Source organism: Azolla caroliniana, unplaced genomic scaffold (assembly GCF_043228905.1).
Source record: "Azolla caroliniana isolate FFs.n. ecotype wild unplaced genomic scaffold, voAzoCaro1.0.p SCAF_20, whole genome shotgun sequence".
Classification (NCBI taxonomy): Eukaryota; Viridiplantae; Streptophyta; class Polypodiopsida; order Salviniales; family Salviniaceae; genus Azolla; species Azolla caroliniana.
In genome coordinates, this window is record NW_028230455.1 from 8014017 (window position 1) to 8033005 (window position 18989).

General features: G+C 37.0%; 1 protein-coding gene across 2 annotated transcripts; it reads right to left on the reverse strand.

Annotated features, from left to right (window-relative positions):
* Positions 1–270: 270 nt before the first annotated feature.
* On the reverse strand, positions 271–11376 carry LOC147850892 (long-chain-fatty-acid--[acyl-carrier-protein] ligase AEE15, chloroplastic-like). 2 transcript variants are annotated; one of them, XM_087335511.1, is made up of 18 exons: positions 11139–11376; positions 10418–10606; positions 8775–8889; positions 7046–7133; positions 6722–6927; positions 5809–5924; positions 5580–5729; positions 5322–5389; positions 4707–4812; positions 4562–4613; positions 4292–4350; positions 4119–4199; positions 2949–3086; positions 2699–2858; positions 2016–2095; positions 1611–1720; positions 1447–1504; positions 271–816 (listed from the first exon to the last, which is right to left on the reverse strand). In XM_087335511.1, the coding sequence occupies exons 1-18, from the start codon at positions 11343–11345 to the stop codon at positions 715–717; spliced, it is 2085 nt and encodes a 694-aa protein (XP_087191637.1). In that variant the 5' UTR covers positions 11346–11376; the 3' UTR covers positions 271–714. The 2 variants fall into 2 exon arrangements, with proteins under 2 accessions (XP_087191637.1, XP_087191636.1); XM_087335510.1 differs by having other exon boundaries at positions 4292–4345; positions 4455–4613.
* Between the last annotated feature and the right edge of the window lie 7613 nt (positions 11377–18989).

Below are 18989 nucleotides of genomic sequence, written 5' to 3' on the forward strand. Positions count from 1 at the left end.
TCTTCCATTTCATGTGATAGATTTACATACTCCATTGATGTGCATCCAACATTTTAATTTGAAACTTCAAATTGGTCGTCTACCATTGCACATTGACAGCTATATATCTCACAAATATTACACCAGTTCATGTCTCAAATCAATAATATATATATCCACGAGCAAGAGCAAAAATACTTTAAAAACCTTGAAGGTAAGCTCTAAATTTCAGAAATAAAGAGAGCAATAGAATGTTTGATTTACACTTGTAAGCTAAAGAGAAGACAAAGATGAAAACTCAAGTAAACCTGCACTCCATCCACCATACAATAATTTGGATACACGAGTTCCATGGATTTCTAAAAATATTACATTTTGAACCTTTCGCCATACCAATCATACAATTATTATGTATGTCAGTGGAGTCAATGGATCCACTACTGACTTGAAGTTCTACCATTATCTCTACAATACATTTGGCCCAGAGGTGATTTATAAAATACACATTTTAAATAAAGAATGTTATTTATACACATTGGAGACCTTTGAAAGCTGGTTCCATGCCTCTTGTTGAACTGAGAAATAACAGAGTCAAGAGTGTTATGTACTAAAGGGAAACAAACAATCTGAAACCAGTCTTTCACAGCCCAGCTGTTTAGGAAGATTTATGGATCTGCTAAGAAGTTGTGAACACGTCTAATGAGGTTATTTATTTACTTATCATGATTATAGTTGTCAGGTGTGTTGTTTAAACATATTATCAATCTCCGATTTGTACTTGTCTGCAATAGTATTTCGCCGCATTTTCATGGTGGGTGTCAGCAATCCACTCTCAATCTACAAAAACAAACAAAATTATTTTCAGAAACTAGCTCAAATGAAGTTGTCTATCTACTTTTAACACGGTGATATTCTAAAAAATTTATGTAAAAGATGGCAAAGCTGTGACTGGTCCAATAGTTTGTGTTTACTACATTCTTACATTTATTTATGAAAGGCTGTATGTTTTACATACTGATTGAACATGGTCAAAAGCTTCAACCTAGCACAAACTATTTGGATCCTTACACGAGGGTAAAGCTCTAATAGTTGCAAAGTGCTATGTGAGAGGTAGATAATAAAAAAATACCCTTCACTCGAGATTGAAAATTATAATGCATGTTAGAAGGAAAACGAGATGTATATGATAGTCTCTACGAGAGTTTAAATGGCTTATGACACCCTAGAAAGGATATATCACATTTGCTCTATGATATCATGGATATATGAAAGTCTAAATAAAATTACAATAAAATATCTCATGGAGTACATCAAATGTCAAGGTGAGATTTCAAAAAACAAACAATATGTATGAAAAGCCCAAGTAACAGGATATCAAGGCAGCTATATTATAACAACTGCCATATTTGATGCCAATACAAACAAATAACCAACAAAAAATATATATATGTTTTATTTGAAGCTTACAGTTAATGGTTCAGCTAGTAGATAAATTGGACCAATTGAAGCTGCACATTTCGAGGTGCTGTAAAAGTAACGCAATGGATTGAGCCTTGATAAATATAAGTTGAAAACAGAAAACAGTATATGCTGAATTAAGGAGACAATTACGAAAAATGAACAATACAGACTATTTTTTCAACTCTTGGCGGATGAAAGCTTCCGTTTTAGGTAAAAGGATGGATTCCAATTGTAGCTCTTCGTAGTTAGGTACTATTAATGCTCCAAGCCTCCGTTGATCCTGTACACATTCATTAGTATTGGTGCAACGACAATAAAAGTAATTATAAGTGTATGTTCATATCAAAATCCGATACTGAACAATGGAAATCTAATATTACAGTAGATAATGTAGGATCCATAAACAACTCTTTTCCAGATCCAAAATGGATGTTTTTCGCAAGCAAGCATTTTGCTCTGCCAGGAAATATTTAGGGGTCTCCATAACTAGCATGATTTATTGTCTAGTAGATGGAAATAGCTGCATGCATGTTTACCAATAAGAATCCTTAGGTGGTAAGATGGTTGATCAGTACCTGGCCCACTAGCATGATTTGATGAATGTACCTACTTTGAATTGCAGCTTCCTCTATGTGTGTTGGATCAACATTCTCACCTGAACATAGATATACATATAGCCGAATTACTATGACTGAATTTCACAGCCATGATGCTTAACACTCTTGTAGATCTGTAATATAACCTTTCGTGATGGTGAAAACATGTAAACCTACACTGAGAACCACATCAACAGATCTTTCTCTGCCTTTCCGCACAATCCACTTCTAATGTGAAAAATAATTTAATTTATATAAATACATATATTAAAAACACAAATACATGTATAATCTACCCTAAAACACAAGTCCACAGGCTAATATCGAAGCATCTTATTGCTCAGTACCGAAGAACAATTCAAGATGGAGATGCGGTATACTCATAGAAATATTTACTTTATGCAAATCTGTATTTTTGCTTCAGGTATGCATATAGAAATGAGTATTTTAAGTAAATTATGTATTTTTCTAAGCTTCAGGTATGCACATAGAAAAGTATATTTTATGTCAATTACATATTTTCCTAAACTTTGAAAGGCCAAACAGTAAGGTAAGAACCATTTGTAGCTTTGGTTCAAACTTTATTGAGATGAGACAAGTAGAGATCATTGCATTGAGCAGTGGAGACATGAAATTAGAAATATTTGTAATGTTCAACCAACCATTTGATAAGACAATTGTGTCCTTGGCACGCCCATCAAGCACTATAACCCCACCACAAGAACGTGCTGAACCAGTCTCCCAATAAGGTGCTATCCAGCCAAGGTCACCAGTATCAAACCAGCCACCCATGTCCACCACTTCAGTTGTTGCTTCTGGATCCTGAGCACACAAACATGATGTGTTCCTTACAAGAACCATATATAACAGAATGTTGAGTTTCTCAAAGATTGCAGTCTGCTTAAATATAACCTTGTAGTAGCCCTTCATTATCTGCGGCCCACGCACTTTAACCAAGCCCCTGACTCCTGGCAAGACTTCTTCCCCAGAATCAGGATCAACAACTTTTATTTCTGTTTCAGGTAGGGATATACCAACTGACCCTAAAACCTGCGGCATAAAAGTTTACTGCTACCCCCTGAGTAAAGAATCATGGGATAGCCAAACTTGAAACTTACTAAAATTTCATCTTTCTCTATTTGCCAAATGTTGTTGCATATGTTTTAATCACTATGTCAGGACTTTCATGGCAGTTGGTCTGCAGTTGCAAGCATAGAATATTGTTCTAATATACATATAGAACACTAAGGTTTCATAGCTTCATGAAATTTAAGTCTTAACCCATACAAAGTATTTGGATAAACCAGCTCATTGACCAAAATATTAAGATATCAAATATGGAGCATGAAAATTGCTGAGTTTAAGCATTGAATTGCTAGATTGACAACAGATTGAGGATGAAATCGCTGAACCTAACAACAGGAATTGCTGAATTTGACCACTTCAGGCAAAGGTGAGAGCCGATGACTGAGAAATTATAAAGTCACAGTGTATGATCGTAGGAAACAGCTAACTTACTGAATAGGGAGTGCATTGGAATAATACAACTACGATTTTGCACAATCCTTGCGAAAGATGTGGCAACGTTATCTGTTTAGAGAAATGCTCATTTGAGTGCACGTTGTCATACTCTTTTCTTTTCTGAAACATTTATTTAAGTGCTATGCAGGAATTTTGGGAGTAAGAAAGATGCATTTGTAATACATCCCGCATTCCCTGCATAAGAGGTGTACCCAAACCCCCTAAAATTTGTTTCAACATGGAGGATTGAGAGATACTAGAAAATCCCATACGCCATTAAGTAAAATTGTCTTAAATTGTAAAATAAACTGCAATGCTGTATCAACAGCATAACAGAAGTTGTTTGGCAATATAAACTGGAAGTTACCAAGCAATGTGAACTAGAAGTTCAGGAACTTCATGGTCAAATTATCGAAGCTGTAAAGAGAATCTGACTAAGAATTAGTATTGAGCCCAGGTCTTTCGCTAAGAAAATTTTATGCAGTTGAATCATATAACCATCACAGAAAAATACAACCCAAAGACATTAAAAATCCAGAATTAAAATAAGAAAAAATATACATTATTTGAAGGACGTCGAGCAGAAACAACTGGTGAGGTCTCAGTCAGCCCATAACCATTCAATATCGTGATGTCAATTGCCTGTTAGAGAATAGATAAATAATCTTAATTCATTTATTATTCATTTGTAATGGCAATGGAAGCCAAAGAAAGACCAAAGGGGATGGTTTGACCTCAAAAAACTTATCAACATGGGACGGTAAGCTTCCTCCACCACTGATACCAATCTGAACTTCAATACAGTATTTTAAGCACCCAAACATTAAGATACAGCAGTATGATCACTATATGAAAATCAACAAAATATCATCTCCCGTTCTAAGGAGCTAATTTTACCTTTTTAATACCCAATGCTGCGTATATCTTCTTGTATACAAGAATTTTTGCCAACATATGAATGGGAAGCAAAATCAGAGACATTATTCGAGCAACAACCCACTCACAAGCAGAAAAGATGGCTGATGGCTTTATCTTTGCTTGAGCTAAGACTCTTCCCTGTACACGGGTAAACCAATGTACTTTCAATCCATGGACTCTTTTAACTCAATAGGGGAATCCAGGTGTACACAGTTATTCATAAAGTATGACCTCATATACTCGTTTCCAATCCTTGTACATCATACTGGCACTGATTAGTGTGATAGCAATGAATTTTCTCATTTTGTTAGCAGATAAAAGTTGCTTCTGAACTCCACTGTCGAAGTAAATTAGAATTTGATCAACCTTCCCGTATATTATAAGATCCAAACTTCAGGAAAATATGAATCATTTCTATGAGTCCTATATACATTTGGGAATCCATGTCCATATAGGGGATTCAGATTTTAATATATTCCTCCTATGTTACATTCCATTGACATAGGATTTAGATTATATTTTCCATACTTCCCCCTTTTTCTACTCACTTTTGCGGCAATTGACATCATTATGACAGACCACTTTTCATGCAGACCATCTCACCATTAACTAGTTTGCTCGTTGTGATTTCTGCCAGGCTAAGATACCTTTTGCTTCAGCCATGCACAAATGGCTCTTATGTAAAAGAAAGTACGTTTAAACATGTCATTGATGTGAGAGAAGTTTGTAGTAAATCTACACTTAAGTTCATCTTCTACACAGTCCATATTTTTAAACAGGCCATTTAAATCACAGACAGGATCCATTAATATATATGAAATGGGTTTCTGCCATCTGAAATTTTACCTGTATAAGGTCTCATACACCAGTGGCACTGACACGAAATAGTCAGGAGAATACTTCTTCAGATCTTCCTGAAATATTTTTACAAGTAACACCATTTAGTGAAAATAGCTAAGTAATCCATGAGAAAAACGGAAGGCATAAGCCTCGTTTTAATATGTACACTGAAATGGAACTGGAAGAAACTACAACTTATAATCTGATTGCATGTTCCTCATGAACTATCAAAAACATAGAAACTAAATAGCTTTGTACAAAAACCTTCAGACTCTTCACATTGGTGTAAACTTGCTCAATCCCTTTAGCCAGGGAAAAATACTCAGAGGATCGCTCATACATGTGCCATGGTGGGAGCAAGCTGACAAATCTGTCTCCTGGCTTCAGATCAATAACTGCTCCTAAATGCCAAATCTGCAAGCGAAAGAAGAGTCCTATCAAAAATTCCTTTTGGGCAGGTTATACCGGCACTCTCACTAGCTCAATCACAAACCTGATGCAGAAGGTTAGCATGGGTGAGCATCACACCCTTGGGATTTCCAGTGGTTCCACTGGTATATACAAGTGTTGCTACATCATCTAGTTTTATGTGCTCACAGTGTATTGCAGCTGCAAAATTAAGTAATGGACATTAAAATACTGAGTATAACTTCCTTCGAGAGATGAGACTGTGTTTCTCGGAAATTCCACATGTATTGCAGTTACTAATAAGTACATCCCCCTGGCTCATGTAAATTTATGTGCTCAAAATGTGTTGCAGCTGCAAAATTAGGTAATGGGCATTATAAATACTGAGTACAGCTTCCTTAGTAGATGAGCCTGTGTTTTCATAATAAAATATTTCGAAATTCCACACTTATTGCAGTTCCTAATAAGCACATCCCCCTGGCTCATGTAGTTTTATGTGCTCACAATGTGTTGCAACTGCAAAATTAAGTCCTTGAAATAAATACTGAGTACAGCTTCCTTATAGAGATGAGCCTGTGTTTTCATAATAAAATACTTCGCAATCCCACCCTTATTGCAGTTCATAATAAGCACATACCCCTGGCTTATAGAACAAGAATTAGAGCCCATGAGCCAATCCATGAGCGTGATATTCTTCATGTGAGGAAGGTTTCTTCATTTTCTGTAATCCTGTGGCCTCAAGCTCTTATTATAAATCCCAGCCAACCTCTCTCATTCATTGATCATAAATTAATGGCAATTTAAACATGACTACAAGGTTAGGAATCAAATGCAGAGCCAATAATGAGAAACGGCGCCATGAAAACAATGAATACCTATTTAAGTGAATTCTACAAATGGTATGTGCAGTTAGATTCTCATGGCTCAAAGAATTTTGACTGCATCCGAAGATGTCAAAAACATTTACAGCATTCTGCACCCAAGAACTGGTAAATTACCTGCATTGGCCACTAATTTTCTGCTCTCCTGCCCTTTTGTAATGACTTCACTGTAAGTATAGAAATCGACATCGAACCCTTCAGATCTTTGGATAGGGCTAGGCTTATCACCCCAAAGACTTATAACGAATTTCACTTTTGCGACTCCTTGAAGGTGAGGTACCAACTTGATAAACAGATCATAGTTCTCAACAACAAGTGCAACACTACAAGAAAATGAATGATAAAACATATGTTAAAGAATTAGGCTTAATATCTGTACACCTTATAAACCTTAATATTGGAAGACCTTTCTAAGTGATTGCAATCTTTATTTGCTTTTACCTGTCTGAATGCAAATATATGTGTGTAAGCTCCTCAAAGGAGGATTTCGTGCCACGAACAGCATCAATTGCTCCAAGAGCCATTATACCTTTGAATTAGGACATTTTATAAAAAAGATTTAACATAAAACTAAATTTCAACAATTACAAAATGAGAAATAATTATTGCAGAAGCACCAGTTTTTAGACAATTGCTCACAATTAGAAATCAAGAATAAATTTCTAGAGTAATGTTATCAACCATTGTTATTTCACAACAAGATTTCCATGCGTCCAATAATTAACAAAATGGACCCAAGGGATGTGTAATAAATACTCTTCATGATCACTGGCAATGTTATTTATTACACAAGAGGGCACTATTAGTCCACATGCAGTTAGAGAGCACAACTTCCCTGCATAGGCGTCAATATGGATGACTTATTATTTCAATTGCTCCTTGCATCCTTGATAGAATCACCCATGTTTGAGAGAAGAATTCTTTTACAAAGATTAAATATTTAATATGTATCACTGGAAGAAACATACATAAAATGCATATGTTGCACAGTTCATGCATGAAATTGTACTCCAATTATCTAGTGGCATGTTTCATTGTAGGCTTCGACTTAAGATTGTCAGAACGCACAGCAAGGTTTATATTTCAATAGTTGCACAATTCTATTGGTTTAACCTATGTTACTAGATACTCATTAAAATGTCGATCCACTCATTTGTTTATGTGGATACAATAGCTGCTTTTGATTCTTGATAGTCAATAATATTTAGATGATTATTATCTATGCTTTTCTCATCCTTTCTTGTTGCTACCTACTCTTTTGGGTTATAAGGGTGACATAATTTTGAGTGAACTACGTAAAGGATCCATGCATACACATTATGCCATGTATTGAATTCTTTATCAACACAAATGCATTTTTGTACAAGGCTGCTTTAATATCTCCCGGCAAGGAACTGTATCTGGATGTAGGCCTCCGTACATAGGGCTTCTACTTTTATTATGCCATAGTTGAACAAAACTGCTTTTCATCCCAAAGCGAAACGACAAAACAGAAATGCTGGTTTCTTCAAAACATACACATGATTCTTGAGTCTCGAGTCTTGATGCTTGATGCTTGATGCTTAGACAAAGGCAACTCGTCACTTGCAACCTTTACTCTTGAGTTTTGTTATGTAACCTCACTTTAGGTTTTGAATTTGATTTAAGACTCTTTAGTTGTGAAACTTATGATATGTTTTTGAATCTGAATTTTAACATATTAGAATTCAATCTTTTAGGAGGTCGCATGTCATCATTTCTAGACCCTCGCAAAATAATCCATTCTTTCTGTTTCTTCACTGTTTTCAAAACAATGGGAAACTATGCATTATGCATCTACCTGGGATCAATAAGACTTAGGATGGCTATATATAATTTCTATGGCTAAGTATCAATTCTATGACATGATACTACAATTACATTCTCTCATTTGACGTCATATCCATGACAAACTACATCGGAAATCCTTCACTAAACAAAGAAATTGTATTTTAACGCTCGATATAAATTCAAGCCAAGATTATGAAATTTTGGAATTGCAAAGACATAATTGCTTGCAAGTTTCAAAAGCTGCTACAGTTGAAAGAATTTCTTCACCTTACAGAAACTGTTGCACATCTAATATCTCTCAATATTGTTTTAATTCCATGTCTACAAAGAAAATATGTCACAGCTCTATTGATATACTTGCCTTGATCTGCAACTAACCATCTACAGGAATTATCTGCAAATAGAGAAACTCTCTCATTCGGTAAAATCCCCAAGACCCTCAACCCTTCTGCGAACTCCAAAATTGCTTGTCGTAACTGCACCAGTGTATATAGAACATGTCATAAACCAATGATTATTGTCAGCCATCTTAAATTCATAAGCTCAATTTTTGGGAATCTCAGGATAGTTATAAGCAAAAAACAGCATATGATGGAAAATAAAATGTGGCTAGATATCCTGACAACTATTTTATCCTAGAAAGCAAACAAAACAGATTATAAAATGCTGAGTAATTTTCACAACAAAGCTTCAACTTGAACCTAGTACCATGGTCACAACAGTGCGAAGCAAGCTTAACGACAAAGTATCAAGGGTGATCACAGAAATATTTAATTCTTTTATCAGTGCTGAGGTTTTCTCTTCTCATGTTTCAGTATATTTAAGACTAAGAGTGCCTGGAATGTCATTCCAATATGTGAATAAGTATCAGAGTTCTCAAATCTAAAGGATGTACATTAAGTCTACATACAGTGCTTTCATTTATTGGCAATATCAGATAGAGAGAGGAGCCACATCCATAGACATTGCAGCCCACAACAGTGATTCATCACCCATAAATGAATCAGTGCATGCAAAGGTAGCTTATATAATTACAGTTATCATAGACTGTACAAGCTACAGGTATACTTTTAAACGTCCAGAATAATCTCAGCTTACAAAGTATAGTCTGTTAGTCAGTTGATTTAGTAAGAGAAGGATGTATCTATCCAATTGACAGGTAGTGTATTATGTAAGGACAGCTCCTTAACATACAAGACAGACATGATTTCTCATCATGCATCTACTTTTCATTAGGTTGATCACATATTCTTCATTGTACACATAGTAATGCAGATATGTACAGCTTTGATAGCCTTAAAACAAAACATTGGAACTGATTCCAAGATATAGGCATCCCTTTTTCCCAGTAGATTTTCCACACAAGTCCAAACAGACGATATAGTAACAACAGAGGGACCATATATGCAGAATCCATAGTAACATCATTCCCTGCATAGGAATTATTGATGACATGGTGGCGCACTTATGGCACATATTACCATTGCAAGGATGCCCTACCTGAGCGAGTCCTGTTTCAAGTCTTCGGATTACATTTACACTGTCACTTTGCAGTTCTTGCATAAAAAACTTAGATGATATGACAGGTGTAAGTGGGCACACACCTGAGTACAGGCCTAGTATTTTATTTTTCGTACATTCAATGGTGATTATTTGCTCCAACATCAATAAATAAGGAGAGTGGCTGCATTCATATATCCTAATTTTTCACTCAATCGATCATTTGACTACATGTTTTGTGAGAGATTATCTTCCCGAATTCGTGCTCCTCTTCTCTAAACATGTTTTACTCCTAACAACCAGCGTACCTTAAAAATGGTAAGTACAACACGCTGATTTATCTAGACATTGCTTCCATTTCTGGTGCCCAATATGACAAAGCCAATTATTATAATTTCATTACTTGGATCAGGGATAGTTTTCATTACTAATAAACAAAATGCTTTTCCAAAAAGAGCATTCAGGGTTAAAAAAAATCAAATGAAGTGGGAATGAGAAGATTACCTGCAAGTAAGTCATTGTTGTGAAAGGAAAATGGTGTGGATCAGTAAGCGCAATCCTGTCTCCAAATTTACGAGCAGCAGTTCCCCAAATATCAGGTACACACTGCCATTCATCCAACTTGACAACGGATGTGTCCCCTTCTAGCCCTTGAGCTGCTTTTCTTGAGCTATGGTCAACATCTCGCAAAGGCTACCAAGAGGAAACAGAATCAGCCACAAACAACGTGTTTCTTGAATAAAAAAGGTCTTCTTATTAGTGTTTCTTGTATACAAACATGGGGGAAATCGCCAAAATAAGGGTATAGATTATGTCTGCAAGGGAAGCAGTTAGCCGATCCAAACAAAGAAAAGCACAACCCATTTAGATTCGAGATTAAATGAAGAGAGAGAGAGATTATGTTTGTAATGGAAGAAATTAATCAATCCAAACTAAGAAACGCACAACACATTTACAATCAAGCTTAAATTAAGAGAAAGAGATTAGGTTCGTAAGAATGACGGAAGAAATTAGTCAAACCAAAACTAACGCAAAGCAAAACCCACTTAGAATCAAGATTAAATGAAGAAAACGGAAAATGAGAAAAGAAATGACAACCCAAAACATGGATATTTAGATTAGATTTAGAGAAATGGTGTAAACGGAGCTTAAGCAGATGAAAAGCACACAGCCCAATTACTAGAAGATTATTAATGAATGGAAAGAAGATTGCTCTGAAGCCTACTTGAACTGCACAACAGAGAATTGTGCGAAGGTATCGTCCACGGCGGACATAGAGAGATTTCCGATGGTGAGTGAGAGAGAGCAGAGAGGAGGCTCGATTTTCAGGCCGCCCATGACTCCGGAGTGCAGGGGGAGCTCTGCAAACTAATGAATTATCACTTCCTTTCAGAGAGCAAAGGCTGTGAAGGTGGGCAGAAACAGAGGACATTCTTCTGAGAGGGTGTGGTGGGAGTGGAGAGAGAAGGAGAAGCCAAAAAAACAAAAAACAAAAAACAAAAGGCGAGACAGACACGGTAGTTTTAATACATCAATGGAAAGCTTACAAGGTTAGGACTCAGGAGTACATACATACATATATCTACAGTTCTATTCAGTGACACAGAGAAGAGAGAGAGAGAGAGAGAGAGAGAGAGAGAGAGAGAGAGTATGTGTGTATTGGTGGTATTGGGTGTTCCGGGGGGTGCCCAATCTGTATGTATGTATATATTTGGAAGTTGAGAGATGGGCTATTCTTTGGGAGGTCTGGTTGTTGGAAACCGTGGGATTGATATCGCCTTAAGCCTGTCAAGGTTCAATTCGTGTTCACGGCTTGTAATGGTCATCTCGTATTAACGGCTCATGGATCATTTAGTGGTGTTAGTTCTCTTATTGTCTTAGGTAAGTCAAAGGGTACTACGGTTCATGGGTCATTTAGTGGTGTTCGTTCTCTTATTGTCTTTGGCAAGTTGAGTGTGATCCTTTGATATTCATACAAACACGGTTTACAAAGGAGACAGAGAGAGTGACGAGAAGCGATTATGTATCTGCTACAATGTGAAAACATTTCCTTTAAGAAGCTCAACAAGCCAACCAAAGTTGATCGAATGGTGGTGGGTCCATAACTGCATTTGGAGATGACACCATACTTCACAACAACAACAACAAAAACCATTTTCTGATTTGTTTTGGAAGACGAAAAAACGTTTCGAAAAGTCGGGTGCTCCATGACGACTCTATTACTCGACAAGACAATTGTGCATGTGTAAATACTTAATTGAAGGTTGATGAATATAAGCCCCATCTCATGTATGAAACGTTGAGGGCAAAAGTAGGGCATGGCAGGGAAGGTTATATATTGGATGATTGGGAGGAGATTCATTGTCATGTTGTCGTGATCTAAGCTCAGTAGTCCTCATATATTCTTTTGTGAATTGGCATTTAGTCGGGGTACAGAATTGCACTACTTATGATATGGACAATGTGAAAAAGTCATGCCATTCTTATGTTATCTTATTAGCCTTTATAAATAAATTAAGATACTTTCGTTGTCCTTCAGAAGCTATTGCTTTATAGATTCATGATTCTACCATATTCGAATTCCATTATTCGATTAGTGCCATGGTAAAGCTTGCTTTGTGTCAGATAATTTATGCTTATTACACAAGAAGGCTTCACTATTTCAATTTGATGCCACTAGCATTTTTTCCCAAATGCAATGATTGCATTGCCTTCTAGGCTGACGGCATTGTCGATTAAAAGTCAACACACACACAAAATTAGCACGAAATTTAATATTTCTCTTTGATTTAAATTGTATAAAAAGTGAGCCATGTACCATGTGACCTCAATTTATAGAATGGACTTTGAGTTTTATATATTGTCATTCTATTTGATATTCTCATATGAGTATACGTATAATATGGTATAATGTATAATTATAACGTTTTGGATCGAATAGAAGTGCGACAAAAAGTGTGACACAACAAGACTTGTTTTACTAGATTAATCAAGTAGATATTCACATAATAATATTTATCTTTGTGCACATCCTAAGGTTAGAGTAAGGTTATGAGTTTTGAGCTCCCTATCAACATAATTGTTGACACCCATACTTTTCACACAAAGGCAACAAATTAATTTTCCTTATTTCTTTTTCTACTCATTAGGAGATTTTTAAAACTTAATATAAACCTCATGTATGTAGAGAGAGAGAGAGAGAGAGAGAGAGAGAGAGAGAGGTATTTGGAGGTGGTCATGGGTTCAACCCCTACATTTCACGATGGCATCTAGTGAATTAAGAGATATGTACGAAGTATCTAATATCGAGGTGAGAAAAATTAGGTTTCAAATCCAAGATGTAGTGCTAGACACTGCTAGTATTGTGAATGACTTACCACTAGGGTAAGCTAATTTTTTTAATGATAAAAATCGACAAAGAGATAGATAGATAGATAGATAGATAGATTATATTATCGTCTTCGGAGGTCAAATATGACCTATGAGACCAAAAATATTACATTTCACGTGATATGTGTGAAAGTGAGTAGTGACTCTCGATACTCAAGAACTTTACCAATGAATGTTGCAATCAAGAGTGCACATTGTGGTTGTGAGAGGAATTCGTGCAAGGATTGGGCTCGGTCGAAGAGATGTGGAAAGCATGGTTGAATATGATCAAAGGCAGAGCATTGTATCAAAGTGTGATACTCAGACTCGTGAACTTGTTTAGGGCAAAGTGTGCATAGCCGACCACTCTCATCTCTTGTGCCCCAACACCCTGTCTCACATCGCAATGCATGTGAGCTAAGTCGCATGGAAGCAATGGTTCGAATGGCAGATAACGGTATGGGCTCTAACATGTATCGATGTGTACGATTTCCTCGTTCCGCAGAGAGAGAGAGAGAGAGAGAGAGAGAGAGAGAGAGAGAGAGAGAGAGAGAGAAAGATATATCAACGTCTTTTAAGAGGCCAAAATGGCCTATAAGACCAAATAAGAAATTACATCTTAAGTGTTGTCTCGTCTTTGAGAACAAATCAAAATAAAATAAATATTACACAGTAAATATAGCGACTCTTGCTATCTCTTCCGACACTCCACCTGATTCATAGATTATTCGGCCTTGCTAAACTACAAATACCCAATACTATGGAGGTCCTTTGCCTGATCCCATGCGTGTTTTAGCAAGTCTCATGGTGATTGGTTTGTCGGGAAAAATTCGTATCCATAGTTTAATGAGTCGTAGTAATCTACAAAGCTTCACCATTCTAGGGGTGGACACGTTAGGTGGGACAACTTCTTGAGAGAGAGAGAGAGGAGAGAAGAAAGAAAAGAAAGATATATTAACGTCGTCTAAGGCCAAAATTGGCCCACATGTGTGCATGTGTACCCACATAAACATACATAAGCCATTATGCAATATAATAGGACAATGGTTATTGTAATACATTTATCAAAATCGTGGCATTATAACCTTACATTCAAGTGTTATAGTTTGGTATGATGGTTCCAATATTACATTCATTCATTCCTTCTACATTCATCTTTTTGCTCTAAGATCAATGCCTTGATCATTAACTACCACTTCTCGCCTTTCCTATTTATTTTATACCATGACATAGACATTGACATGCAAAAGTGCAATTTGAAAATCACATATGTTAAACACATACCGAAGGGGACCCCATCACTTTGATTTCCATTCTAGATTGAGATTCTCATAATATAGTATGGGTGGTTGTTAAATATTCAAGAAACAATGTAAAATATACTTAGCACAATTTCATATATTCTAGCTTAAAATTCACTTATTGACTAGTCCATTTGGCATAATTTCATATATTCCAAATTAAAATTCGCGTATTGACTAGTCCAAATATATTAATAAGAGGTTGTGGGATTGTTTCAATATAATAACATTCAAGGTTTTGGAATAAACGTCACGTATATGTATGGAAAGTAAAATTTCTTTATAACGATATCTAAGTTATGTTTATTTTTGGAAAATCACATAGGTTAAGATGTACTCAAATGCCCAATTGGTCATCTTCACATTAGTAGAGATAAGTACGACACCAAAATGCACCTAATTATTTTTTATTGTTTTGGATCAAATTAACATCCTGGAAAGAAGTTATTGTCAACATTTTTCATGCACGAAAATAGCAACAATTAACCCTATTGGAAATATGAAAACAACTAAAAAATTTAACATGTATACAACAATGTCCATGTACTCCCTAAAGGATGGTTCATTAAAGTTTCATCTTCAAAGCATAAACACATTTAGGAAAATGTAAATGAGAGAGAGTCAAATACTACAAATACAAAATAATAAACAAAAGAAAAGGAAGGATATTATAGGCATATATTTCATGTTATCTCGTTCTTAAGTTTTTTGTAAGAACCACCACATTTTTGCTATTTAGTTCATGGGTTCATGGTAGTCCAAACAAAAATATTCTTACTCTACATTGATATGTTTTAGAGTGAGTGTCAATATGCAAGATATGTTGTTGGGAATCTTCGAGCATTGGTCCACCTAACATGTATGCTCAAGGCTATTATGTCCTTAATGCCATTGTCGATATGATGTCTTTGAATATGGTTCCACAACTCCTCCTCAGTATGGCATGCTCTCTTGTTAGTCTTTTTGTCACAACAACCACAATTTTGATAGTTTGTTCATAAGCTCATGATAAAGTGAACCAAAATCTCCTTGCCCTATTTTATGCGTTTTGGCGTGAGATTTTATTTATTTCTTCAATATGGAGCACATAGTGTTGGTGTCTTTAAGCATTGATCTAGCCAACATTTTTGCTCAATTCTAGTTGTGGATCTTTACGTTTGAGTGTTCCACTGTTATGTTGTGTTGTTCATGTCATTGCACATATAAATGTTTTCAATATGATTTCATGATTCCGAGTATTCCATGCTCTTTGGCTCTTAGTCTTTTTGTAAAGATCTCCACATTTCACTAATTTTTTCATCGATTCATGATAGTTTGAATTAGAATCTTGTTTCCTTATTTTGATATGTTTTAGAGTAAACTTTTGTTTCTTTCATCAATATGGAAGATATGGTGTTGGGGGTCTTCAAGCTTTGGTCCATCTAACATTATGACACAATGCCATTTGTGGATCTCTCTAGTTGCATTTCCCTTATGATTGTGCTCTTTATGCCATTGCATATATAAATTCTTCGATATGCTCATGATTCCTTCCAAATATTTCATGCTTCATTGTTCTTAGTCTTTTTTTCATAAGCACCACAATTTCACTAGTTTGCTCATAACTTCTTACGCTATTCTAAAATGTTTTAGAGTGAAGGTTTGTTTCTTTCGTCAACATTGGAGGATATGGTGTTGAGAGACCATGTTACTATTATAGAGAGTCCACGACATTTTAAAAAATAACTATAGTTGTGGATTTAGATCAATGAACTTACAAATAAGGAATTCTGGATTTTAACATTGGACCTAGAAGAGTCCAAGCTTAGTTCACATGAAACCAAAATTTGTTTTTTGAAGAAGCTTTTGTTGGTGATTGTTGAGAATCAAGCTCAACCTAGTCTAGTGTGTGACCACACCCTTGAGAGTGTATTAACACTCAAAGGTCAAAAGTCACACTACCACTCTTGAGACATTAACTATGTGTCATAGCATCATATTCTATGACTCTCCCCATGACCGATAAGCTTCGGTAGTTAATGAAGATAGAGGGTGACTATATAAAGCACCCTCCTCCTACTTTGTAATGTGTCGGTTAATCTCCTTTGTAATATACAGATTCTTCAGTATTCTATTTTCTATCCCATCTATCTTGTGTCTCTCTCCTCTCCTCTTCTCAAACACACACACACACACACACACACACACACACACACACACACACACACATACAACACATCTCTAACCTATTCCGCTGCACAGAATCACCATTGATTCTTTTCATGGTATCAGAGCGAGGTTGGTAGCTCGATCTAGCCCATCCGCGTGTATTGTGTTCTACGTCGACGTTCAAGAAGAATCGGCTCATCGCAATCGTAGTGCGACTACATAGCTCGTATTCAAAAGAGAAGAAGAAGGAAGAAATCTACATTGAACACCATGAATACTCAAATGGGGAGCGCTCTCCCTAGCGAGAAGTTGGACCAAAACAACTTTGCATCTTGGGAGTACAAGATGCACCAATACCTTGTCGGTCAAGGTTATTGGAGCTACATCAAAGGAGCACAAGAAAAACGACCCGACCCAAAGGACACCGACTACTCAACATGGGAGCAAGCGGCGAGTCGAATAATGTATTTATTGGCGACATGTGTTCATGACCACATGCTCGACTACATTCGAGAAGTGGAGACGCCGAAGGAAGCATGGGAGAATCTTAGGAAGATTTTCGCGGCCAACACAATCACAAGAAAGCTTCAACTCCGCCAAGAGTTGAATAATATCCAACAAAGGGATATGTCCATCACAAGCTACACCTTGAAGATCAAGAGCTCTATGATTCACTCGGCTCAATAAGCCTCAATGTGGATGATGACGAGATGGTGCAAATATGCCTCGACGGCCTCACACCACGGTTCGACGCAATGAGAATCCCCGTTCTAGCAAGGGAGAATCCTCCATCTTTCTTCAATCTTCAATCAATGCTATTGGTTGAAGAAAATCACAATCGAATTAAAAGTAATGCCTCGGATGGATTGAAGGAACGTGGGCAACATTTGAGAAGTTAAAGGAGAAGTATTGGTGGCCGGGAATGTACAAGAATGTCACCCATTTCGTGGGGATGTGTGAAAGCTACTAGATACACTCCAACATACGCCATAGGGACGAGTTGCACTCGACCTACCCAGGCCGATTCGGCCAAAGACGAGGCAAACGAGGTCTAACCTATGAAAACAACTCCCATTACCAGCAAGATGATGCAATTGAGAGCTATGGCATAAAAGAATTGGCAATATCAATCTCAACAAACTCAAGGCGATGCAATCGAAAGGAGTCGTCATCGGGCTCCCGAACTTCAAAGAGAAAGAGATTGAAGGAGTATGTGAAGCATGCCAATTCGGCAAGCAACATCGGCACCCATTTCCAAAGGAGCGAAATGTGAGCAAAGGCCTCCTAGATGTGATCCACTCGGATGTGTGGGAACCAGCACAGACGACCACATTCGGAGGACGTTGGTACTATGTTACCTTCATCGACGACTTCTCTAGACACACATGGATCTTTCCCATGAGGATGAAGAGCAAAGTGTTTACACACTTCCAAAAATTCAAACGCGAAGTCGAAAAGACAATTGGTTGCCATGTATGATGTCTTCGGTCGGACGGAGGAAAGGAATACTTCTCTGATGCATTCACGACATACCTTCGCCAAAAAGTAATTTGGCGAGAATTCACTAGCTGACACACACCGCAACAAAACAGTGTAGCCGAACGCAAGAATTAGCACATCCTCGAAGTAGTAAGGGCCATGCTGAACAAGAAGCATATGCCCAAGTCATATTGGGCAGAAGCTACAAATACTGTTGTCTACCTCATGAACCTGTGCACAACATCTGGAGTGCATGAGGTCACCCCGCACGAGAAATACTATGGGAAGAAGCCGGATCTATCCCATGTAAGGATATTCGGCTCCATTGCATACGTGCACATCCCCGACGAAAAGAGGAAAAAGCTAGATCCCAAGTCAGAGAAATGTATCCTTGTAGGATACTCACTAGAGCAAAAGGGGTACAAATGCTTCAACCCCTCTACATGGAAGGCTCATGTAAATCAAGATGTTGTCTTCGACGAATCGACATCACGGTACGAATTGGAGTTGACTCTTCCCAAACCATTTCCAGTTGACCCGAACTTGACCAACCAAGAGATAGAAGACAAAGATCGACTAAGGCATATGTTCGAAGAAAGGCTGATCACGATGAGGCTCAGTGGGCCACAAGAGCCCCTGAGCAACCAAAGCACATCTCGGACGAGTCTGAAGATGGAAAAAGGGAAGGCCAAAATGAAGACGATCAATTCGACGACAATATATCAACTCACTCACTCGACAGTGAGTTCGGTGGCTTTGATGTGCCTCTTATGAGGCCA

Bases quoted from the DNA above. Each gene is read 5' to 3' on its own strand.
- LOC147850892 (XM_087335510.1), bottom strand. From the start codon at position 11,345: ATGTCCTCTGTTTCTGCCCACCTTCACAGCCTTTGCTCTCTGAAAGGA. The intron at 5,925-6,721 runs GTAATTTACCAG...TTAATTTTGCAG, and splicing joins AAAATTAGTGGCCAATGCAG to CTGCAATACACTGTGAGCAC. The intron at 5,390-5,579 runs GTTTTTGTACAA...AAAATATTTCAG, and splicing joins CCAATGTGAAGAGTCTGAAG to GAAGATCTGAAGAAGTATTC.